A 25,942-nucleotide genomic window follows, 5' to 3' on the forward strand; every position below is an offset into this window, starting at 1 on the left:
TGGTGTGGGGTGGCATTTCTTTGGGGGGCCGCAGAGCCCTCCATGTGCTCGCCAGAGGTAGCCTGACTGCCATTAGGTACCGAGATGAGATCCTCAGACCCCTTGTGAGACCATATGCTGGTACGGTTGGCCCTGGGTTCCTCCTAATGCAAGACAATGCTAGACCTCATGTGGCTGGAGTTTGTCAGCAGTTCCTGCAAGAAGAAGGCATTGATGCTATGGACTGGCCCGCCCGTTCCCCAGGCCTGAATCCAATTCAGCACATCTGGGACATCATGTCTCGCTCCATCCACCAACGCCACGTTGCACCACAGACTGTCCAGGAGTTGGTGGATGCTTTAGTCCAGGTCTGGGAGGAGATCCCTCAGGAGACCATCCGCCACCTCATCAGGAGCATGCCCAGGCGTTGTAGGGAGGTCATACAGGCACGTGGAGGCCACACACACTACTGAGCCTCATTTGTACTTGTTTTAAGGACATTACACCAAAGTTGGATCAGCCTGTAGTGTGGTTTTCCACTTTAATTTTGAGTGTGACTCCAAATGCATGGGTTGATAATTTGATTTCCATTGATCATTTTTGTGTGATTTTGTTGTCAGCACATTCAGCTATGTAAAGAAAAAAGTATTTAATAAGAATATTTCATTCATTCTGATCTAGGATGTGTTATTTTAGTGTTCCCTTTATTTTTTTGAGCAGTATATATATATATACACACACACACACATATATATATACATACACACACACACACATATATATATATACACACACACATATATATATATATATACACACACACATATATATATACACACACACACACATATATACACACACACACATATATATATATACACACACACACACATATATATATACACACACATATATATACACACACACATATATATATATACACACACACACACACACACACACACATATATATATATACACACACACACACACACACACACACACACACATATATATATATACACACACACACACACACACACACACACACACACACACACACACACACATATATATATATATATATACATACAGAGGAGAATGGGTGGGCGGGCGGCTGTGTAAACGAGCTGGACAGCCTGTTTGGTGGGGTGTGAGACAGACCAAAGAGGGGCGGGGCGGTGCCCGTTTGAATTAAGGATAGTGAATTGGAAGACCGGCTGTTGTACCTGTGTGCTTGTCCCGCTTATGCCTTAGGGGTCTGAGTCTGACTAGGGCCTGCTCACGCTGGTTCATTAATATGGGGCCAGGGAAAACAATGGGGCCTGGGAGGGAGAAAGAAACTTTCACATGCATGGACACAGCAGGGTCACAGATTGGGAGAGATACACAATTGTCACACTGCAGCATAACAACTACTAAAACGATAGCACAACACACTGCAAAATCACAAACACACACAAGCCAAGGGGAAAAATCACAAGGGCAAAACACTGAAATATGGGAAACACAATCATAGCATGGACAAGGTAAGAGCACTGTCTTTCCATGCCTGTATTGTTTATGGCCCCACCCAGGTTACTGCACCCATCAACACACACAACAGCCACCAAACCTACACTAGCAAACACACACACCCTCCCCTTGTCACGATTCCCTCCTAGTAGTTGATGTTTTGGCTTTCCTCCTCCCCAATCACACAAACACCTTCCACTATCCCCTTATATCCTATCCCCTATTCCCTACCCCTTTGTCCCAATCCCTTTCCATCCCATATTTCTTCCCTGCTTCAGCCTTTTCTCCATCCCAAACACAAACCCAACCCTATACCGTATCCCCTATCGATTCCCTGCCCGTACCTCGTCCCTCTTCCAGCCGGTGTCGGCGGTTGATCCGCTGACGTTTCTCCTCCTGCCGGATCTGGATGTGCTCTTCGATGTTGACTCCTGGGGGGGGGGGGACAGGCACAGCTGAAACACACACCGCCCCACGGGAGAGAGAACCAGGTGGAGGAGAGACAGAGACAACACACAACGTGGATGAATGGAGGGAGGAGATGACGACATGGAGAAGCGATGCATCTTCACATAGGATAGAATGATGTAAACAAATTGCCTTGAAACTGACATGAGGTCAGTTTACTGTTTCATTAGCCTCGACATCCTAACTAAATCACGCTAAATTGTTTAACATTACTAATTTAGTCTGGGATCCTCCAATAGAGGCACTTGGCCTGGCAAAAAAAAGTCCTATCAGAAATTATGGGCTGGTTGGTCTGATGATGTGATCCGCTTACAAATACATTTCAAACAAAAACCCTCATTGCAGATGAGTACAAATTGATTAAATGTCCGGGGGTTTCGTTGGACGGGGCCACAGTGTCTCCCGACCTTTCCTGTCTCAGCCTCCAGTATATATGCTGTAGTAGTTTGTGTGTCGGGGGGCTAGGGTCAGTCTGTTATATCTGGAGAATTTCTCCTGTCTTATCCGGTGTCCTGCGAGAATTTAAGTATGCTCTCTCTAATTCTCTATTTCTTTCTCTCTCGGAGGAGGAACTGAGCCCTAGGACCATGCCTCAGGACTAGCTGGCATGATGACTCCTTGCTGTCCCCAGTCCACCTGGCCGTGCTGCTGCTCCAGTTTCAACTGTTCTGCCTGCGGCAATGGAACCCTGACTTGTTCACCGGACGTGCTACCTGTCCCAGACCTGCTGTTTTCAACTCTCTAGAGACAGCAGGAGCAGTAGACATACCCTCAATGAAAGCCAACTGACATTTACTCCTGAGGTACTGACCTGTTGCACCCTCGACAACCACTGTGATAATTATTATTTGACCCTGCTGGTCATTTATGAACATTTGAACATCTTGGCCTTGTTCTGTTATAATCTCTACCCGGCACAGCCAGAAAAGGACTGGCCACCCCTCATAGCCTGGTTCCTCTCTAGGTTTCTTCCTAGGTTCTGGCCTTTCCAGGCAGTTTTTCCTAGCCACTATGCTTCTACACCTGCAATGCTTGCTGTTTGGGGTTTTAGGCTGGGTTTCTGTACAGCACTTTGTGACATCAGCTGATGTAAGAAGGGCTTCATAAATACATTTGATTGATTTAAATACATTTGATTGATTAAATGACGGCAATGCCAGACTGGATTGGTGAAGTGAAATAATAGTGCAATATAACGAGACTTTGTTTGAATTCCAAGGCTACAGTTTCACCCCTTTATCCTAGATCTAAGGAGCAGCATGGATCTTGAGCTATGGATGAAGAAAAACAAGACAGACGTGCTACTAGCTAGCTGAAGTCGGAAGTTTACATACACTTAGGTTGGAGTCATTAAAACTTGTTTTTCAACCACTCCACAAATTTCTTGTTAACAAACTATAGTTTTGGCAAGTCAGTTAGGACATCTACTTTGTGCATGACAGAAGTAATTATCCAACAACTGCCTACAGACAGATTATTTCACTTAATCACAATTCCAGTGGGTCAGAAGTTTACATACACTAAATTGACTGTGCCTTTAAACAGCTTGGAAAATTCCAGAAAATTATGTCATGGCTTCAGAAGCAGGCTGAGTCAATTGGAAGTGTACCTGTGGATGTATTTCAAGGCCTACCTTCAAACACAGTGCCTCTTTCCTTGACGTCATGGGAAAATCAAAAGAAATCAGCCAAAAAATAAAAAATAAAATGGTAGACCTCAACAAGTCTGGTTCATCCTTTGGAGCAATTTCCAAATGCCTGAAGGTACCACGTTCATCTGTACAAACAATAGCAAGCATGTATAAACACCATGGGACCATGCAGCCGTCATACCGCTCAGGAAGGAGATGCATTCTGTCTCCTAGAGATGTACTTTGGTGGGAAAAGTGCAAATCAATCCCAGAACAACAGCAAAGGACCTTGTGTAGATGCTGGAGGAAACAGGTACAAAATCATTTATATCCACAGTAAAACAAGTCCTATGTCGACATAACCTGAAAGGTCGCTCAGCAAGGAAGAAGCCACTGCTCCAAAACCGCCACAAAAAAAGCCAGAATACGGGTTGCAACTGCACATGTGGACAAAGATCATACTTTTTGGAGAAATGTCCTCTGGTCTGATGAAACTGTTTGCCATAATGACCATCGTTATGTTTGGAGGAAACATAACGATGGCTTGCAAGCCGAAAAACACCATCCCAACCGTGAAGCATGGGGGTGGCAGCATCATGTTGTGGGGGTGCTTTGCTGCAGGAGGGACTGGTGCACTTCACAAAACAAATGGCATCATGAGGTAGGAAAATTATGTGGATATATTGAAGCAACATCAAGACATCAGTCAGGAAGTTAAAGCTGGGTCGCAAATGGGTCTTCAAAATGAAAAATGACCCCAAGCATACCACCAAAATGGCTTAAGGACAACATAGTTAATGTATTGGAGTGGCCATCACAAAGCCCTGACCTCAATCGTATAGAAAATGTGTGGGCAGAACTGAAAAGGCTTGTGCGAACAAGGAGGCCTACAAACCTGACTCAGTTACACTAGCTCTGTCAGGAGGAATGGGCCGAAATTCACCCAACTTATTGTGGGAAGCTTGTGGAAGGCTACCCGAAACATTTGACCAAAGTTAAACAATTTAAAGGCAATGCTACCAGAATATGAGAATATATGTAAACTTCTGACCCAATGGGAATGTGATGAAAGAAATAAAAGCTGGAAAAAAATCACTCCACTATTATTCTGACATTTCACATTCTTAAAATAAAGTGATGATCCTAACTGACCTAAGACAGGGAATTTTTACTAGGATTAAATGTCAGGAATTGTGAAAAACTGAGTTTAAATGCATTTGGCTAAGGTGTAGGTAAACTTCCGACATCAACTGTGTATCATATTAATGCAAAAGCAGCTTTATGTTGAGAGCCCAGTGTTTCTTCTACTATTACTTGAACGAGACGCCCTGGCCTGATCCCAGACCTGTTTGTGTGTATGTCTGGGCTAAACAGCAGATTTGGGATCTGGCTAAGGAGGATGGTCTACGGTAGTTACTCAACTGGTTTTGCCTCTGGACCCAAATTGAACCAGGTTGTCTCAAACGCAGACACCTGAAGAATACTGAAGAAAAATAATTCAGAGATCAAATTATTTAATAACTTTTTATCTGCACTTAGTCGATTAACACTGAAAGGCCTTTCAGGTTACAAGTACACGCTAGAGAATGTTGCCGGGTGTCCTCTTATCAACCGACAAGGTGTGCAAACATAAGCAATAATGCTTGCTAAATAGTGCATAATCTATTGTAAAAGGTGTGTTGCATAAATAAATATTTGTGAGGAGAAAAAAAAGAATATATATTTCCAAATTTGTAGAATTATAAACATATCCTTGACTCATATTTATATAAGAATATGTTTATATTTCTACAAATTCCTAGGAAAAACATAGGCCTACAGCCTATTTTAGTTTCCCTTACAATAAAAACATGACAGTGTAATCCATTTGAACAAACTTATTTGTAGATTCAATTAGTAATAGATGTATAGTAATTAATAAAGTCCAGTTACAGCCTCTTTTGACAAAGTAGAAATTAAAAAGATAATGTGAAATTATTTTCTGTATTCCTAAACAAAAGCACCAGTACAAAAACAATTGTAAAGGATGAATTCCATAAATAAATTGCATATTCATTTAATTTTTACATTCATCATGTTACTATTACTAATTGCTTAGTAGCCATAACAATGCTGCTGTGCGAGTGGTCATGTACTGATTGCATGGACAACATAGATATCTAGGAAAAAGTATACATTTGGAAATAGAGCTTCACCTCTTGAATTATGAGAGTTATTTGACAAAGGTAAGTGCAACAGAAACTGCCGAACATGCTCTTTCTGATACTATATAGAAATCAAAATGTTTTACCTGCATGCGACTCTGAAGGAGGATATGATTAAGTGATGCTCCTCTCCATGTAAAATTACAAGATGTGCCCATTTCTTCATGTACAATTTGACAACTGATAGGCCTAATATTGTCACTGATCAGATTGTCAATTTAATTTTGTCTATAGGCTAACTCTTACTATGTGTGACATTATTTTTGGTATAGTTTAGATGTAGTTTCGATGAGCCAGCTGTGAAGGCTGACTGGCATCGTTTGTTTCCCGCTCATCAACTTGGATAGAGTCAAAGATATGTTTTGCATTAACCTAAAGGCCTACTACAACACAGCATGTTTTAATTTCCCTTACAATTAATTGGATTAGTAATGGAGCTACAGTAAATAAAAGAGCGATATCAAGAACGATATCAACCCGCAAGGTGCTCGGTCAAAATATTAACATGATAAATAGGCATAACAAACTCATCATTACACTATTACTGTTCTAAATTAAATCTACCTCTTCACCCTCATCATTCAGTTAAAAACCATTTAAATTCAATTGTAAAGTAACTTGCACAATTATCGCCCATTCTGTCTATTTCTCATTCACTCAGTGGGCTGGCATCGTTTGCTTCGCTGGACCGAGTCAAGGATATATGTTTAACATTATTCTAAAGGACTACTGCAACAAGTAGCATGTTTATGTTGCCCTTACAATAAATTAGCTTAGTAAAAGTTATAGTTAATAAAACAGTTCCATAACAGTTTCTTTTTACAAAGTAAAACTTAAGAGAATGGTATCAACCCCCAAGGAGCACTGTCAAATTGTTTGCTGCTGATAAATAGGCATAACAAACCCATGACACTGTAGTCTATCTAAATTAAATCAACCTCTTTACCCTCCTTATCATTCAGTTAGGCCTAATTTAAATTAGATTTTAAAGGTGCCAAATTACAGCCCATTCAACAATTTGTCATTCATTCAGTGAGAAGATAAAGGCGCATTAGCGCCTGGCTGGGTACTAATGTCCTACAGCACATTGTCTTGGTGGGTTAAGTTAGGAATAGGTGTGAAACAAGGTTCTGAACCTTTTTCTGTTTGTGATTTCTGACAAATGAGTAGTGTAAAATACAAACATTTAGGAAGTCAGGGAAGGCGCTGGACGTAGCATTTTTTTGGGGCTGATATTTTTTTAGGGCGTTGGCCTACTGCGGTTCTAGTGTTAAATTCAGATTGGGGAATACATATTTTTTACTCAGACTCCTGCGACCTATTCAAAATTTCCTGCGACCCAAACCACCAGTTGAGAATCGCTGGTCTAGGGCAGGGCAGGGCAGTAATTGTAAGGGCCACATCGGGATTTTAAAATTCAACGGAGGGCCTCATTTTTTAATGTTATCGTTGGAAAGAAAACCGAAATTGCTCTGTTGGTCCTAACCGCAAATAGCAGACTTCTGTGGTTACATGAGTTACCTCTATGCTGTTATTTGGCTTGCGCCTGGTCTCGGGAAAACATTGGCTGAGACACGTAGCTATGGTAAAGCAGTATGCTGACATGGAATGACAGACAAAATAGAAGAAGAAAAGAAGCGGACAACAGCAATGGCTTGTAACTCGTGACAGTGCCTTCAGTAAGTATTCACACACCCCTTGACATTTTACACATTTTGTTGTGTTACAGCCTGAATTTAAACTGGATTCAATTTTGATTTGTTGTAACTGGCCTACACACAGTACCCTATAATGTCAAAGTGGAATGATGTTTTTCAAAATATTTACAAATGACACTCAACAAAAATATAAAAACGCAACATTTTCAAAGGCTTTACTGAGATACAGTTCATATAAGGCACTCACAGTAAATGTAAATAAATGCATTAGGCCCTAATCTACAGATTTCACATGACTGGGAAAATGATCATACGCATCTGTCGGTCACAGACAGCTTAAAAGAAAAGGGCTGGAGCGTGGATAAGAAAACCAGTCAGTATCTGGTGTGACCACCATTTGCCTCATGCAGCACGACATATCCTTTGCAAAGTTGATCAGGCTGTTGATTGTGGCATTGGAATGTTGTGCCACTCCTCTTCAATGGCTGTGCGAAGTTGCTGGATACAGTGCCTTGCGAAAGTATTCGGCCACCTTGAACTTTGCGACCTTTTGCCACATTTCAGGCTTCAAACATAAAGATATAAAACTGTATTTTTTTGTGAAGAATCAACAACAAGTGGGACACAATCATGAAGTGGAACGACATTTAATGGATATTTCAAACTTTTTTAACAAATCAAAAACTGAAAAATTGGGCGTGCAAAATTATTCAGCCCCTTTACTTTCAGTGCAGCAAACTCTCTCCAGAAGTTCAGTGAGGATCTCTGAATGATCCAATGTTGACCTAAATGACTAATGATGATAAATACAATCCACCTGTGTGTAATCAAGTCTCCGTATAAATGCACCTGCACTGTGATAGTCTCAGAGGTCCGTTAAAAGCGCCGAGAGCATCATGAAGAACAAGGAACACACCAGGCAGGTCCGAGATACTGTTGTGAAGAAGTTTAAAGCCGGATTTGGATACAAAAAGATTTCCCAAGCTTTAAACATCCCAAGGAGCACTGTACAAGCGATAATATTGAAATGGAAGGAGTATCAGACCACTGCAAATCTACCAAGACCTGGCCGTCCCTCTAAACTCTAAACATACAAGGAGAAGACTGATCAGAGATGCAGCCAAGAGGCCCACTCTGGATGAACTGCAGAGATCTACAGCTGAGATGGGAGACTCTGTCCATAGGACAACAATCAGTCGTATATTGCACAAATCTGGCCTTTATGGAAGAGTGGCAAGAAGAAAGCCATTTCTTAAAGATATCCATAAAAAGTGTTGTTTAAAGTTTGCCACAAGCCACCTGGGAGACACACCAAACATGTGGAAGAAGGTGCTCTGGTCAGATGAAACCAAAATTGAACTTTTTGGCAACAATGCAAAACGTTATGTTTGGCGTAAAAGCAACACAGCTCATCACCCTGAACACATCATCCCCACTGTCAAACATGGTGGTGGCAGCATCATTGTTTGGGCCTGCTTTTCTTCAGCAGGGACAGGGAAGATGGTTAAAATTGATGGGAAGATGGATGGAGCCAAATACAGGACCATTCTGGAAGAAAACCTGATGGAGTCTGCAAAAGACCTGAGACTGGGACGGAGATTTGTCTTCCAACAAGACAATGATCCAAAACATAAAGCAAAATCTACAATGGAATGGTTCAAAAATAAACATATCCAGGTGTTAGAATGGCCAAGTCAAAGTCCAGACCTGAATCCAATCGAGAATCTGTGGAAAGAACTGAAAACTGCTGTTCACAAATGCTCTCCATCCAACCTCACTGAGCTCAAGCTGTTTTGCAAGGGAAAAAATGTCAGTCTCTCGATGTGCAAAACTGATAGAGACATACCCCAAGCGACTTACAGCTGTAATCGCAGCAAAAGGTGGCGCTACAAAGTATTAACTTAAGGGGGCTGAATAATTTTGCACACCCAATTTTTCAGTTTTTTATTTGTTAAAAAAGTTTGAAATATTCAATAAATGTCGTTCCACTTCATGATTGTGTCCCACTTGTTGTTGATTCTTCACAAAAACATACAGTTTTATATCTTTATGTTTGAAGCCTGAAATGTGGCAAAAGGTCGCAAAGTTCAAGGGGGCCGAATACTTTCGCAAGGCACTGTATATGCAGGAACTGGAACACGCTGTCGTACACGATCCAGAGCATTCCAAACATGCATCTGTGGCTTTGTGTTGTGTGACAAAACAGCACATTTTAGAGTGGCCTTTTATTATCCACAGCACAAGGTGCACCTGTGTAAGGATCATGCTGTTTAATCTGATTCTTGATATGTCAAACCTGTCAATTGGATGGATTATCTTGGCAAAGAAGAAATGTAAAAGAGATTTTTGAGAGAAATCCGTTTTTTGTGCGTATGGATAATTTCTGTTGCGTTTATATTTTTTGTTCAGCGTAATAAAACATTTAAATCTGAAATATCTTGAGTTCATAAGTATTCAACCCCTTTGTTATGGAAAGACTAAATGAGTTCAGGAGTAAAAATGTCCTTAAGTCACATAAGAAGTTGCATGGACTCACTCTGTGTGCAATAATACTTTTTAAAGTGATTTTTGAATGACCACCTCATTTCTGTACCCAACACATACAAAAACAGATTCGACCACAAAGACCAGAGAGATTATCCAAATGCCACTTAAAGGGCACCTATGTGCCCTATGGTAGATGGATAAAAAAAATAAAAGCAGACTGAATATCCCTTTGAGCATGGTGAAGTTATTAATTACGCTTTGTATGATGTGTCAACACACCCAGTCACTACAAAGATACAGGATCAACAACATGTTGGTTACTCCACAATACTAACCTAATTGACAGAGTGAAAAGGATGCCTATACAGAATAAAAAATACTCCAAAACATGCATCTTGTTTTCAACAAGGCACTAAAGTAATACTGCAAAAAATGTCCTGAATAAGAAGTGGTTTGTTTGGGGCAAATCCAATTCAACACATTACTGAGTACCACTCTCCACATTTCAATTATAGTGGTGGCTGCCTCATGTTAAGGGTATGCTTGTAATCATTAAGGATGGGGGAGTTTTTCAGGATAAAAAATAAACGGAATGGAACTAAGCACAAGCAAAATCATACAGGCAAACCTGGTTCAGTCTGCTTTACACCAGACACTGGGAGAAGAATTGACCTTTCAGCGGGTCAATAACCTAAAACACATGGCTAAATCTACACTGGAGTTGCTATCCAAGAAAGTTAATGTTCCTGTTTTTACTTAAATCTGCTTGAAAATCTATGGCAATACTTGAAAATGGTTGGCTAGCTATGATCAACCACCAAATTCACAGAGCTTGAAGAATTTTGAAAAGAATTAGGGCCAAATATTGTACAATTCAGAAGTGCAAAGCTCTTATAGACTTACACAGAAACACTCACAGCTGTAATCGCTGCCAAAGGTGACTAACATGTATTGACATGGTATGAATACTTATGTAAATGAGATTTTCGAAACATTTGCAAAAATGTCTTAAAAAAATATTAACTTTGTCATTATGGGGTATTATTGTCTGTAGAAGGGTGAGAAGAAAATGTCATACATTTTGAATTCAGGCAGTAACAACAAAATATGGAATAAGTCCAGGGGTGTGAATACTTTCTGAAGAAACTATATACAGTGTGAAAAAGGTTGTGACTGTTTGAGAATGAGTACAACAAACATGAGCATGCAGATATATTGAACAACTGTTATTGTGTGTTGTACCTAGTAGTAGATCTAGTGGTATCATCTCCTTGACAGCGTCGAAGATGCCCCTCTGTCTGACCTCCTGTCCATCAAGCTCCCTGGCGCAGGCTTTGCAGCAGCCACACGCTGAGCAGCCAGACTCCCCAGAACCACAGCCACAGATACTGAGTGGGAGAGAGAGAGAGAAACACAGATAAAACATCAATACAAACAAACGACAGACATCCACCAGACAAGACAAACCAAAGCATACAAAAAGACACACAAAAACAAATATCAGTTAATCTGATCAGCATTCAAATCACGTTTGGGATGGTGTTCCTCAGGTTGCAAGCCTCCCCCTTTTTCCTCCAAACATAATTGGTCATTACTGCCAAACAGTTCTATTTTGTTTCATCAGACCAGAGGACATTCTCCAAAAAGTACGATCTTTGTCCACATGAACAGTTACAAACTGTCGTCTGTCTTTTATATGGCAGTTTTGGAGCAGTTCCTTGCTGAGTGGCATTTCGGGTTATGTCGATATAGGACTTGTTTTATTGTGGTATTTAGATACTTTTGTACCTGTTTCGTCCAGCATCTTTTGGGATCAATTTGCACTTTTCGCACCAAAGTAAGCTCATCTCTAGGAGACAGACTGTGTCTCCTTCCTGAGCGGTATGACAGCTGCGTGGTCCAATGGTGTTTATACTTGCGTACTATTGTTTGTACAGAGGCACGTGGAACCTTCAGGCATTTGGAAATTGCTCCCAAAGACGAACCAGACTTGTGGAGGTCTACACTTTTTTTGTAGACCTTGGCTGATTTCTTTTGATTTTCCCATGATGTCAAGTAAAGAGGCACTGAGTTTGAAGGTAGGCCTTGAAATACATCCACAGGTACACCTCCAATTGACTCAAATGATGTCAATCAGCCTATCAGAAGCTTCTAAAGCCATGACATCATTTTCTGGAATTTTCCAAGCTGTTTAAAAGGCACAGTCAACTTAGTGTATGTAAACTTCTGACACACTGGAATTGTGATACAGTGAATTATAAGTGAAATAATCTGTCTGTAAACAATTGTTGGAAAAGTTACTTGTGTCATGCAAAGTAGATGTCCGACTTGCCAAAACTATAGCTTGTTAACAAGAAATTTGTGGAGTGGTTGAAAAACGAGTTTTAAATGACTCCAACCAAAGTGTATGTAAACTTCCGACTTGTGAATGTTGACCTGTTTATAGGTCTTTCTCACATCGGCTATGGAGAGCGAGATCACACAGTCGGTCGGAACAGCTGGTGCTCTCATGCATGCTTCAGTGTTGCTTGTCTCAAAGCATAGAAGTAATTTAGCTCGTCTGGTAGACTGGTGTCACTGGGCAGCTCGCGGCTGTGCTTCCCTTTGTAGTCCGTAATAGTTTGCATCGAGTGTAGGAGCCGTTGTAGTACGATTTAATCTTAGTCCTGTATTGACAAGTTGTCTGTTTGATGGTTCATCGGAGGGCATAGCGGGATTTATTATAAGCTTCCGGGTTAGAAACCTGCTCCTTGAAAGTGGCAGCTCTAGCCTTTAGCTCAGTGCGGATGTTGTCTGTGATTCATGGCTTCTGGTGGGGAAATGTACGTACGGTCACTGTGGAGATGATGTCATCGATGCAATTATTGATGAAGGCAGTGACTGATGTGGTGTACTCCTCATTGCCATTTGAAGACTCCTGTAACATATTCCAGTCTGTGCTAGCAAAACAGTGCTGTAGCTTAGCATCTGCATCATCTTACCACTTCCGTATTGACCGAGTCACTGGTACTTCCTGCTTTAGTTTTTGCTTGCAAGCAGGAATCAGGAGGATAGAGTTATGGTCAGATTTGCCAAATGGTGGGCGGGGGAGAGCTATGTACGCGTCTCTGTGTGTGGAGAAGGGTGGTCTAGAGTTTTTTATCCTCCGGTTGAACTTTTAACATGCTGGTAGAAATGGATTTAAGTTTCCCTGCATTTAAGTTCCCGGCCACTAGGTGCGCCGCCTCAATCAGCATTTTCATGTTTGCGTATGGCCGTATACAGCTCGTTGAGTGCCGTCTTAGTGCCAGCATCGGTTTGTGGTGGTAAATAGACAGCTACGAAAAATATAGATAAAAACTCTTGGTAAATAGTGTGGTCTACAGCTTACTGATTTGTAAAGACAGAGCACAAGGCACTAGCAAATAGACGTTCCAAAAAACCAGAATCATGAAAACATACATTTTACATTTTAGTCATTTAGCAGATGGTCTTATCCAGAGCGATTTACAAGAACAATTCGGGTTAAGTTACTTGCTCAAGGGCACATGGACAGAATATTTTACCTAGTCTGCTCAGGGATTCCAACCAGCAGCCTTTCAGTTACTGGCCCAACACTCTTAACTGCTAGGCTACCTACCGCCTTTAGACCCAACCATAAATGTACTTTCTCTTAACAAGGATAAACCAACTAGTGAATGGTGGGTGTGTGTCTGCCTCTTCGTCAAGTTTCCTTACCCTCCGGGTACTCTGTCGGGCCGTCCGCTGCTGACACAGCTGGCTCCATAGCCAGTGCAGTCTCCACACACGGTGCACACCATGCACTGATCCAGCTTCCACTTGTGCATGCCCGGCTGGCACATCATGCTCTTCTCCTCCTTCTCCTCCAGCTCATCCTCCAGGTCCTCATCCATGGCCGTCGCCATGCTTTCCACGCCAAATGCTACAGGGGGTAGAGAAGATGTTCACATGAATGGGTGATGAACGCACAATAAATACACGCAAAGAAAGTGGTGTTTGGTGTGCATATGGTATATTAAAGTTTGTTTGTGTTGTGTGGTCATTTCTGTGCTCGTGCATGCTCATGTGTGTGTCCGTCATGCATGTTACCTTTCCCCGCCTGGTTCATGGCCCCTGTTTCTCGGCCACACTGGCCCTTGTTGTTGACCCCAAACGTCCAGACCTCTCCACTCTTAGTCAAGACACAGGTGTGGGCCTTCCCCATGGCTACCTGGGTTACAATGTGACCCTTCAGGTCTGACACCTGGCCTGAAGGGGGCACAAGAGAAAGGAGAAAACATTGATACTGTATAGTGACTGTTAAAAACCTAGCCTGAATCACAGTACATTTCACTAAACTGAGCTGAAATCGGTCAGAATTTCCAGGCTATAAAAGACCCTTATCAAACCAACATGGCTTTTCAAAAGCTTACTTTGATAGCCATGTTGTAATATTTCAGACGTGAACATTTGCACGAATGATCACTACCCAGATGGAGTACTCTCTCTGTCCCACTCAAGTTCATCAGCATCATTAACACAAATTAACATTTGCACTAGCCAACACAACCCAAATGTACCCTTTCCCTTGTCTCTATCCCACTCACAGGTGCTGTCGCTGTAAATAGCGTCCTTGCCGAACATGTATAGCTCTCCATCCTTGGTGACGATGCTGCTGCTGCCGTTGTTGCAAGCCGTGTTCACCGCAGTCTTGGTCTCCAGCTTCATCATCTTCTTGGGCTTGTAGGGCTTTGGCTGGCGCCGGCTCTTGGCTGAAGAGTAGAAACAAAACATTAGAGAATCATATCTATGCAAGAGGCGCACAAAGTTGGTTGGAGATTATTCTGAATACAGTGCCTTTTCCCTTCCCTTTCCCGTTGAATAATCTTATATCATGACGTATTGGTGTGTGTGCTGTAATTTACGCGTGTTCTTGTCTGTGTAGGTGTGTGTTCACATCCATACTTACTGGATTCTCCATCTTCTCCCTTGCTCGCGGAGCCAGTAAAGAACACGCTGCCATCCTCTGCCACCAGCAGTGCGTGTGAGCCGTCGTGACCCACCGAGAACTGGACGATCTTAGGTGACTTGGTGATGGGCAGTTCCACCCATTTACCTGCCAACGGACCACCCTGCTTGATGCCCAGGCTCTGGTACTTCCCTGTGTAGTAGACCTGAGGAGGGAGAGGAGGGGTGAGAGGGAGAGGAAAGGGGAGAGAGAAAATATTTTAATAGGAACTGTCACAAAAAAAAAAAAAAAAACTTTTTCTAATGACATATCAATTATTAGCCCAAAATGTCCTAGCTATAGTATAAAAACTACAATTCTGGACATAGTCAATGCCACTTCTGACTGAAAAGTACCGTTACCGAAATCCCTCATTTGTTTAAGAAAAACCTTCCCTATTCCGTCAACCCTTGCTCTCTTTACGTGACACATGTATGCATTGCATGCATGTCACCAAAGACCTATACGCACAGGACTAGTATTACTAGAGAACACTGGTTATGTAATTTTACTACAGAATGCCCATTATTCCAGAGGATTTTTTTTTTTTTTGTTACTCTCCTGCCATATAAAAATGACAGATGTGGTGTTTTGTGCTCGTGCACATAATTACATTACGCAACCTCCACCAGCAAAACGAATCCCTTTGAAATAGGGCACAATTGGGCATGAGCTACAGCATATCATAAACACATCAATAAATTGGTTATAACAAACTCTAAACACAAACACATGACAGCAAATTGGATGCAGAAAACGTGATTATAGATAATCCTGAATGAATCGTGAACAATGATGAGTGAGAAAGTTAGAGGGTCAAAAATCCTACCCCCAAGACATGCTTACCTCTCACTATCAATAACAGGAGCGGTTAGCATGTTTGGGGGTAGGATCTTTGACCCTCTGTAACGTGTGTGTGTGTGTGTTAAGTCACAGGTCAACTGCTCCTATTTTTACATTGGCTCTCCTGGCTGGAACAGAGGGGGTAATCTGCAGATAAAAGCCAGCAGTGGCGAATACGGCCTTCTCAGTGATACAGCAGGCTAGACTAGGGCCTGGCTAGCTAGCTCTGCTACACTATCTCACAGGGCCTACACTATGACAAACATACACAGAGGCAAAGACACACACTCAAAACTAACTTGATCCCCTGCATTTAGAGAAGGTAAACACACAAGCAATTATAATTACAAACAAGCTCACATAAACATATACCTTCCTATAAGTATTACTATCTAGGCCTAATGTTTGTTTTTTGCAGACCCCAGGAAGAGCAGCTTCCAGCTAAATGGGGATTGGGGATCCAAATAAACTATCCCACAAACATGGTTGTATTTCCGTCTGTCACTTAGGCATCCAGATAGGTCCATAATACAGTATATTTCGTTGTTTGAGAATTATAGGATTTCCCAGTGCTGGTGGTTGGTCAGTGTTTTCCCTCCTGCAGGACCTGCTTTGTTTATCTGGGAGGAATGGGTGGCACAGACAGCAGTAGGGCAACGCAGCAGTGGATAGATTGCTCTGCTAGATGGATGGAATAACCAATGACTCCCAGTTATTTAAGCACAGAAGTGGCACAATCTTGTCTCGAAGCTCTACGGACAATTCCTTCGACCTCATGGCTTGGCTTTTGCACTGACATGCATGGTCAACTGTAGGGCCTTATATAGACAGGTGTGTGCCTTTCCAAATCATGTCCAATAAATCGAATTTACCACAAGTTGTAGAAACATTTCAAGGATTATCAATGAAAACAAGATGCACCTGAGCTCAATGTCAAGTCTCATAGCAAAGGGTCTGAATACATATGCAAATAAAGTATCTGTTTTTTACTTTTAATACATTTGCAAAAATGTTTAAAAACCTGTTTTCGCTTTGTCATTATGGGGAAGTGTGTGTGGATTGATGAGGAAAATTGCTTATTTAATCCATTTTAGAATAAGGCTGTAAGGTAACAAAATGTGGAAAAAGTCAAGCGGTCAGAATACATCAGTTATTGTCTCTTATTTTTTTACTCTGCCTATAAATCATCTCTGCGACAATGATTATGTTGCCGTGTCTCTACTCAAGGAGGCTTCGCCGTACAGAGGAAATATTATGCACTTTGTGCGTTGCAGGAGGTGTAGCTACTAAGCTCTCTTCCGGGACAATGTTGACACATCAGAGTTCCAATGCAACAACTGTTCACTCCCTGAGGACTATAGAGAAGTGGCTACTCTTAGCAAACAGATTAAGAACTTGCACAATCTACTGGGGAAAGCCACCCCTGCCTACCATCTCTACACCACAGGCTGGACGCCGTGCTGAGAGTATCAACACCAACGCCTTCCAGGGACCCCTTCCCGAAGAAGTCTCCCACTCCCCTGATACTGTCAACATTCCAGCTGCCCAACCAGGGAAGCAAGTCCCCTTGCCATAGGCCAAATGGGGGGAAGCAACCTATGGCGAGTAGGGAACTTTGGTGTTGGGAAGCCCGACTCAAATCCAGTCGCCGAGAATATTAGCTCTCCTGGCTTCGAAGGTTCCAGCGCTATCGTCCCCTATTCTGCCTCAGATCACCAGACCTTGAGGGTGTCTGACGCACCGGCCCCTCCGTAAGCCACAATGGGTTTTGTGCTAGAGGTTCAAGGTGCAAAAACTGCCAGACAACCTGCAATCTCACCAGCCGTTATAAATCGGCAGCTCTATGCTGAGAAACCACTCGGTTGCCAGGGAAAATACATTGTGCTATCCTGGGGCTCGGGTACAGGACATTACAAGGCTGCTTCCTACCGCTTTTACGCCAGAACACGGGAGCTATCGCAGTCATAGTACATGTGGGATCTAATGACATTAGGATAGCTAGCTCGGAACATCTGAAAACTGGAAAGACTCCAACAAGCATCCAATTATTTAAGGCCCTGAATCGTGGCATGGAAAGATTCGGTAGGTTGTCCGTACAACACGACTGGCAACGAGTCTACTGTAACTCTGCTGGAGTTACTTTTGTGGATAACTTTAGAAAACAGAAGGTGGTCTACAGAGCGGATGGGGTCCATCCAAATCATCTTGGTGCCTGGACTCTGCCCTGCGCTCAGAAATTGACTTATTAACACTCCAAATTCCACTCAAGTAATCCCAACTGTAAATTTAAAATCAGCATTGTCAACATACTGCAAGCAAGCAACAGATAACTCTGTTTTAACCCACGTCCTCGCTTGTGGCATAGGCCCAATGGTTCAGTTCTTGACAATATTGTAACTATATCAATTCAAATCAATCCCATGGTATTTTCAAATAAGGGTTTAACTATTGATCATAGAAATGTTTTATTAGAGACTCCATCTGACCTAAAATCCCGCAGATGTGGTCTTCGATTTGTTCATGGAAATTCTGGCGTCTTAATCCAAAGTGGACATTCTGGTAATTTCTAAGACTTGGTTGAATAATTATGTGCTGGACTCTGATGTGTCTGTCTGGTTATAATGTTTACAGATCGGACAGAATTGTCAGAGGTGGGGGTGTTGTGATATTTACCAAGGGAAATTTAAGTGGTTCTGTATCTCTTGCTGCCTCTGTCCCCAAGCAAGTTGTTCTTAATGTGGGCCTTTGTCATAATAAACAGCTGACACTAGTAGGAGTGTTTCCCCCTCCCTCATGTTCTCTTAACAATTTATCTTAATTGCTATCTAACATGCTGACTAATCCAGGCACACGTGTGCATGTTGATTTTGTCCATCCACAACAGACATGATCAGGACATGCAGGTCAAAACAAATGAAACATTCATGGACATTTAGCTAGCTAGATTGCTGTCACCCACATGGGTATATGCTTCTCAAATCTAATGAGGATATGGGAGAGGCGGGGCAATGCAGCAGTGCCTGGCAATGTAGCAGTTCTTTGACGCGCGCAAGCAGTTTGGGAGAAAGCAGTGTGTTAAGTATGGTAAATATGAACTATTCATTTTGGTTGATTTTAATATTGATTGGAGGACACCAGTGTCAGACACGTTGAAAGGTATTTGCTCTGAGCTAAACCTGTATCAACTAAGCCTACACGGCAGAATCATAACAATCCAACTAAATCAACCTGGATTCATCTTATTTTGATGAATACTCCAAATACAGTACCAGTCAAAAGTTTGGACACACCTATTCATTCAAGGGCTTTTCTTATTTTGACTATTTTCTACATTATAAAATAATAGTGAAAACATAAAAACTATGAAATAACACGTATGGAATCATGTAGTAAGCAACAAAGTGTTAAGCAAATGAAAATATATTTTAGAGTCCTCAAAATAGCCACCCTTTGCCTTGACAGCTTTGCACACTCTTGGCATTCTCTCAACCAGTTTCCCCTGGAATGCTTTTCCAACAGTCTTGAAGGAGCTCCAACATATGCTGAGCACTTGTTGGCTGCTTTTTCCTCACTCTGCGCTCCGACTCATTCCAAACCATCTCAATTTGGTTGAATTCGGGGGATTGTGGAGGCAAGGTTATCTGGTGCAGCACTCCATCACTCTCCTTCTTGGTAAAATAGCCCACACACAGCCTGGAGGTGTGTTGGATCATTGTCCTGTTGAAAAACAAAATGACAGTCCCACTAAGCCCAAACGAGATGGGATGGCATATCGCTGCAGAATTCTGTGGTAGCCATGCTGGTTAAGTGTGCCTTGAATTATAAATACATCAGACAGTGTCATCAGCAAAGCACCCCACACCCCACTTCCATGCTTTATGGTAGGAAATACACACGCGTCTCACAAAGACATGGTGGTTGGAACCAAAAATCTCCAATTTGGACTTCATACCAAAGGGCACAGGTCTAATGTCAATTGCTCGTGTTTCTTGGCCCAAGCAAGTCTTCTTATTGGTGTCCTTAAGTAGTGGTTTCTTTGCAGCATTTCAACCATGAAGGCCTGTTTCACACAGTCTCCTCTGAACAGTTGATGTTGAGATGTGTCTGTTACTTGAACTCTGTGAAGCATTTATTTGGGCTGCCATTTCTTGAGGCTGTAAAAGTAATGATGGACTGTAGTTTCTCTTTGCTTATTTGAGCTGTTCTTGCCATAATATGGACTTGGTCTTTTAGCAAATAGGCCTATCTTCTGTATACCACCCCTTACTTGTCACAACACAACTGATTGCTCAAAAGCATTAAGGAAATTAACTTTTAACAAGGCACACCTGTTAATTGAAATGTATTAAAGGTAACTACCTCATGAAGCTGGTTGTGAGAAAGCCAATAGTGTGCAAAGCTGTCTTCAAGTAAAAGGGTGGCTTCTTTGAAGAATCTCAAATATAAAATATATTTTGATTTGTTTAACACTTTTTGCTTACTACATAGTTTTGATGTTTTCATTATTATTCTACAATGTAGAAAATAGTATAAATAAAGAAAAACCCTTGAATGAGTAGGTGTTCAAAAATATTTGACCGGTATATAAATATAAATAAAATATAAATATTTAAATATAAATAATATAAATAAAACATTTATGGTGTTGGAGAGGTTCAGTGGAGCTGAAGGGTGGGACTAAAAACCACAAATCAAATTGTATTTGTCACATGCACCGAATAGGTGCATGTGACAGTTGTAGACCTTACAGTGAAATGCTTACATACAAGCCCTTAACCAACAATGCAGTTAAGAAAAAAATAAGTGTTAATAAAGTATATACTAAATAAACTGAAGTAAATGATAAATAAATAAAAACAAACAAAAGAAAATAGAAAAACAAACAATTAAAGAGCAACAAAATAATTTACGAGGCTATATACAGGGGCTACCTGTACAGAGTCAATGTGCGGGGGGCACAGGTTAGTCAAGCCCTTCAGCTAGATTATGTCCGTCTTAGTCCCCTGAATGCTTCTGTCGATCCTATAGCTATTGTACACAGTAATCGTCTGTCTATTAACCAGAGTTATACTGTTAGCACTGAGGCGGTGTGCCCAAGTAGGAAGTTTGCTGTGTGCAGCTCACCCTGCACCATCAGCTCAAACATATATCTCAGTCTTGTCTACTTCTGATAAGCCGCTAAGTAAAGAAATCAAAACAATCAGGCATCACAGAAAAGTGCAAAAAAAAAAAAATCACACACCTTAACATATGTAGCCTAAGAAACAAGGTTTGTGAAATCAATAACTTGATAGTAACAGATGACATTCATATACTGACTATCTCTGAAACGCACTTAGATAGCAATACATGGTTTTAACATCTACAGAAATGCCAATGGGGTTGGTGTTGCGGTCTATATTCAGAGCCACATTCCAGTAAAGCTAAGGGAGGTTCTCATGTAAAGAACTGTTGAAGTAATATGGGTTCATCTGCCTCACCTAAAGCCCATTCTTGTGGGTAGCTGCTATAGACCACCAAGTGCTAACAGTCAGTATCTGGATAATATGTGTGAAATGCTTGATACTGTATGTGATATTAAAAGTGAAGAATATATTTCTGGGTGACCTACAGTTGAAGTTGTCAGAAGTTTATACAGATTTAGGTTGGAGTCATTAAAACTCGTTTTTCAACCACTCCACAAATGTCTTGTTACACAAGTAGTTTTTCCAACAATTGTTTAGAGACTAGATTATTTCACTTATAACTCACTGTATGACAATTCCAGAGGGTAAGAAGTCCACATACACTTAGTTGACTGTGACTTTATACAAAATGGAAAAATATTTCATGGCTTTAGAAGCTTCTGATAGGCTAATGGACATCATTTGAGTCAATTGGAGGTGTACCTGTGGATGTATTTCAAGGCCTACCCTCAGTGCCTCTTTCCTTTACATCATGGGAAAATAAAAATAAATCAGCTAAGACATCAGGGGGGAAAAAATGTAGCCCTCCACAAGTCTGGTTCATCCTTGGGAGCAACTTCCAAACACCGGACGGTACCGCATCCATCTGTACAAACAATAGTACGCAAGTATAAACACCATGGGACCACGCAATCATCATACCGCTCAGGAAGGAGACTCATTCTGTCTCCTAGAGATTAACATACTTTGGTGGGAAAAGTGCAAATCAATCCCAGAACAACAGCAAAGGACCTTGAAGATGCTGGAGGATACAGGTGCAAAAGTATCTATATCCACAGTTAAACAAGTCCTATATTAACAAAACCTGAAAGGCCGCTCAGCAAGGAAGAAGCCACTGCTCCAAAACCGCCATAAAAAAGACAGAATTGTGGATATATTAAAGCAACATCTCAAGACATCAGTCGGGAAGTTAAAGCTTGGTTGCAGCAAATGGGTCTTCCAAATGGACAATTACCCCAAGCATACTTCCAAAGTTGTGGCAAAATGGCTTACGGACAAAGTCAAGGTATTGGAGTGGCGATCACATAGACGTCATCCTGACCAACTGGCACTCCAAATACACCTCCGCTGTCTTCAACCAGGATCTCAGCGATCACTGCCTCATTGCCTGTATCCGCTACGGAGCCGCAGTCAAACGACCACCCCTCATCACTGTCAAACGCTCCCTAAAACACTTCTGTGAGCAGGCCTTTCTAATCGACCTGGCCCGGGTATCCTGGAAGGACATTGACCTCATCCCGTCAGTTGAGGATGCCTGGTCATTCTTTAAAAGTAACTTCCTCACCATTTTAGATAAGCATGCTCCGTTCAAAAAATGCAGAACTAAGAACAGATACAGCCCTTGGTTCACTCCAGACCTGACTGCCCTCGACCAGCACAAAAACATCCTGTGGCGGACTGCAATAGCATCGAATAGTCCCCGTGATATGCAACTGTTCAGGGAAGTCCGGAACCAATACACGCAGTCAGTCAGGAAAGCTAAGGCCAGCTTCTTCAGGCAGAAGTTTGCATCCTGTAGCTCCAACTCCAAAAAGTTCTGGGACACTGTGAAGTCCATGGAGAACAAGAGCACCTCCTCCCAGCTGCCCACTGCACTGAGGCTAGGTAACACGGTCACCACTGATAAATCCATGATTATCGAAAACTTCAATAAGCATTTCTCAACGGCTGGCCATGCCTTCCGCCTGGCTACTTCAACCTCGGCCAACAGCTCCGCCCCCCCCGCAGCTCCTCGCCCAAGCCTCTCCAGGTTCTCCTTTACCCAAATCCAGATAGCAGATGTTCTGAAAGAGCTGCAAAACCTGGACCCGTACAAATCAGCTGGGCTTGACAATCTGGACCCTCTATTTCTGAAACTATCTGCCACCATTGTCGCAACCCCTATTACCAGCCTGTTCAACCTCTCTTTCATCTCGTCTGAGATCCCCAAGGATTGGAAAGCTGCCGCAGTCATCCCCCTCTTCAAAGGGGGAGACACCCTGGACCCAAACTGTTACAGACCTATATCCATCCTGCCCTGCCTATCTAAGGTCTTCGAAAGCCAAGTCAACAAACAGGTCACTGACCATCTCGAATCCCACCGTACCTTCTCCGCTGTGCAATCTGGTTTCCGAGCCGGTCATGGGTGCACCTCAGCCACACTCAAGGTACTAAACGATATCATAACCGCCATCGATAAAAGACAGTACTGTGCAGCCGTCTTCATCGACCTTGCCAAGGCTTTCGACTCTGTCAATCACCATATTCTTATCGGCAGACTCAGTAGCCTCGGTTTTTCGGATGACTGCCTTGCCTGGTTCACCAATTACTTTGCAGACAGAGTTCAGTGTGTCAAATCGGAGGGCATACTGTCCGGTCCTCTGGCAGTCTCTATGGGGGTGCCACAGGGTTCAATTCTCGGGCCGACTCTTTTCTCTGTATATCAATGTTGCTCTTGCTGCGGGCGATTCCCTGATCCACCTCTACGCAGACAACACCATTCTATATACTTTCGGCCCGTCTTTGGACACTGTGCTATCTAACCTCCAAACAAGCTTCAATGCCATACAACACTCCTTCCGTGGCCTCCAACTGCTCTTAAACGCTAGTAAAACCAAATGCATGCTTTCCAACCGGTCGCCGCCTGCACCTGCATGCCCGACTAGCATCACCACCCTGGATGGTTCCGACCTAGAATATGTGGACGTCTATAAGTACCTAGGTGTCTGGCTAGACTGCAAACTCTCCTTCCAGACTCATATCAAACATCTCCAATCGAAAATCAAATCAAGAGTCGGCTTTCTATTCCGCAACAAAGCCTCCTTCACTCACGCCGCCAAGCTTACCCTAGTAAAACTGACTATCCTACCGATCCTCGACTTCGGCGATGTCATCTACAAAATGGCTTCCAACACTCTACTCAGCAAACTGGATGCAGTCAAAACCATCCGTTTTGTCACTAAAGCACCTTATACCACCCACCACTGCGACTTGTATGCTCTAGTCGGCTGGCCCTCGCTACATATTCGTCGCCAGACCCACTGGCTCCAGGTCATCTACAAGTCTATGCTAGGTAAAGCTCCGCCTTATCTCAGCTCACTGGTCACGATGGCAACACCCATCCGTAGCACGCGCTCCAGCAGGTGTATCTCACTGATCATCCCTAAAGCCAACACCTCATTTGGCCGCCTTTCGTTCCAGTACTCTGCTGCCTCTGACTGGAACGAATTGCAAAAATCGCTGAAGTTGGAGACTTTTATCTCCCTCACCAACTTCAAACATCAGCTATCTGAGCAGCTAACCGATCGCTGCAGCTGTACATAGTCTATTGGTAAATAGCCCACCCTTTTCACCTACCTCATCCCCATACTGTTTTTATTTATTTACTTTTCTGCTCTTCTGCACACCAATATCTCTACCTGTACATGACCATCTGATCATTTATCACTCCAGTGTTAATCTGCAAAATTGTAATTATTTGCCCACCTCCTCATGCCTTTTGCACACATTGTATATAGACCCCCCCTTTGTTTTCTACTGTGTTATTGACTTGTTAATTGTTTACTCCATGTGTAACTCTTTGTTGTATGCTCACACTGCTATGCTTTATCTTGGTCAGGTCGCAGTTGCAAATGAGAACTTGTTCTCAACTAGCCTACCTGGTTAAATAAAGGTTAAATAAAAATCAAAAATTAAATAAAACAAAGCCCTGACCTCAATCCTATAGACAATTTGTGGGCAGAACTGAAAAAGTGTGTGCGAGCAAGCAGGCCTAAAAACACCAGCCAAAATTCACCCAACTTATTGTGGGAAGCTTGTGGAAGGCTGCCCAAAACATTTGACCCAAGTTAAACAATTTCAAGGCAATGCTACCAAATACTAATTGAGAATGTAAACTTCTGACCCAATGGGAATGTGATGAAAGAAATAAAAGCTGAAATAAATCATTCTCTCTCTACTATTAATCTGACATTTCACATTCTTAAAATAAAGTGGTGATCCTAACTGACCTAAGGCAGATAATTTTTACTTGGATTAATGTCAGGAATTGTGAAAAACTGAGTTTAAATGTATTTGGCTAAGGTGTATGTAAACATCCGACTTCAACTGTAAATATTGACTGGCTTTCCTCAAGCTTCCCACTCAAGAAAAAGCTTCAAAACTGTAACCAGTGCCTGAAAACTGGTTCAGGTTATCAGGCAAACTACCAGGGTAGTTAAAAATAGTACAGAAATGAAATCATCAATATGTATTGATCACATCTTTACTAATTCTGCAGAAATGTGCTTGAAAGCAGTATCTAAATCCATCAAATGCAGTGATCACAATATAGTTGCCATATCTAGGAAAACCAAAGCTCCAAAGGCTGGACCTAATTGTGTGTGTGTAAGAGGTCCGGGCAAGAGGTTTTGTAGGGATTCCTATGTTGATGATGTAAATAACATTTTCTGGTGTGTAATGAGGAGCAACCAAATGATGCGCTTGACAAATTCATGAAATTGCTTACTCTGGTTACACCCACTAACAAAATGACTCAAAACTGTCAAATCCCTTTGGATTGTTGACGAATTCAAAAACGGTATGGTTGAGAGGGATGAGGCAAAAGGAATGGTAAATAATTCTGGCTGCATAACCGAATGGCAAACCTACAGCAAATTGAGAAATCATGTGAATGAACAGAAGATTTAAAAAAACTATACTATGCTAAAAGCTTCAGATCAAATGAA

At 42.1% G+C, this 25,942-nt stretch overlaps 1 protein-coding gene across 30 annotated transcripts in view; it reads right to left on the reverse strand.

Moving 5' to 3' along the window:
* Nucleotides 1-25,942, reverse strand: part of LOC109904047 (E3 ubiquitin-protein ligase MYCBP2) — a 340,396-nt gene that overhangs the window by 207,161 nt on the left and 107,293 nt on the right. For 25 of the 30 annotated variants that reach the window (XM_031793472.1, XM_031793485.1, XM_031793326.1 and 22 more), the window contains exons 12-18: nucleotides 14,890-15,094; nucleotides 14,528-14,692; nucleotides 14,031-14,189; nucleotides 13,659-13,863; nucleotides 11,184-11,329; nucleotides 1,839-1,949; nucleotides 1,209-1,304 (exon numbers count right to left, since the gene is read on the reverse strand). In XM_031793472.1, the coding sequence (XP_031649332.1) occupies nucleotides 1,209-1,304; nucleotides 1,839-1,949; nucleotides 11,184-11,329; nucleotides 13,659-13,863; nucleotides 14,031-14,189; nucleotides 14,528-14,692; nucleotides 14,890-15,094 (1,087 nt within the window). The remainder of the gene's footprint in view (nucleotides 1-1,208; nucleotides 1,305-1,838; nucleotides 1,950-11,183; nucleotides 11,330-13,658; nucleotides 13,864-14,030; nucleotides 14,190-14,527; nucleotides 14,693-14,889; nucleotides 15,095-25,942) is intronic. The other 5 variants (XM_031793477.1, XM_031793443.1, XM_031793356.1 and 2 more) reach the window with 3 other exon arrangements.

The sequence above is a fragment of the Oncorhynchus kisutch genome, linkage group LG2, assembly GCF_002021735.2.
Source record: "Oncorhynchus kisutch isolate 150728-3 linkage group LG2, Okis_V2, whole genome shotgun sequence".
NCBI lineage: Eukaryota > Metazoa > Chordata > Actinopteri > Salmoniformes > Salmonidae > Oncorhynchus > Oncorhynchus kisutch.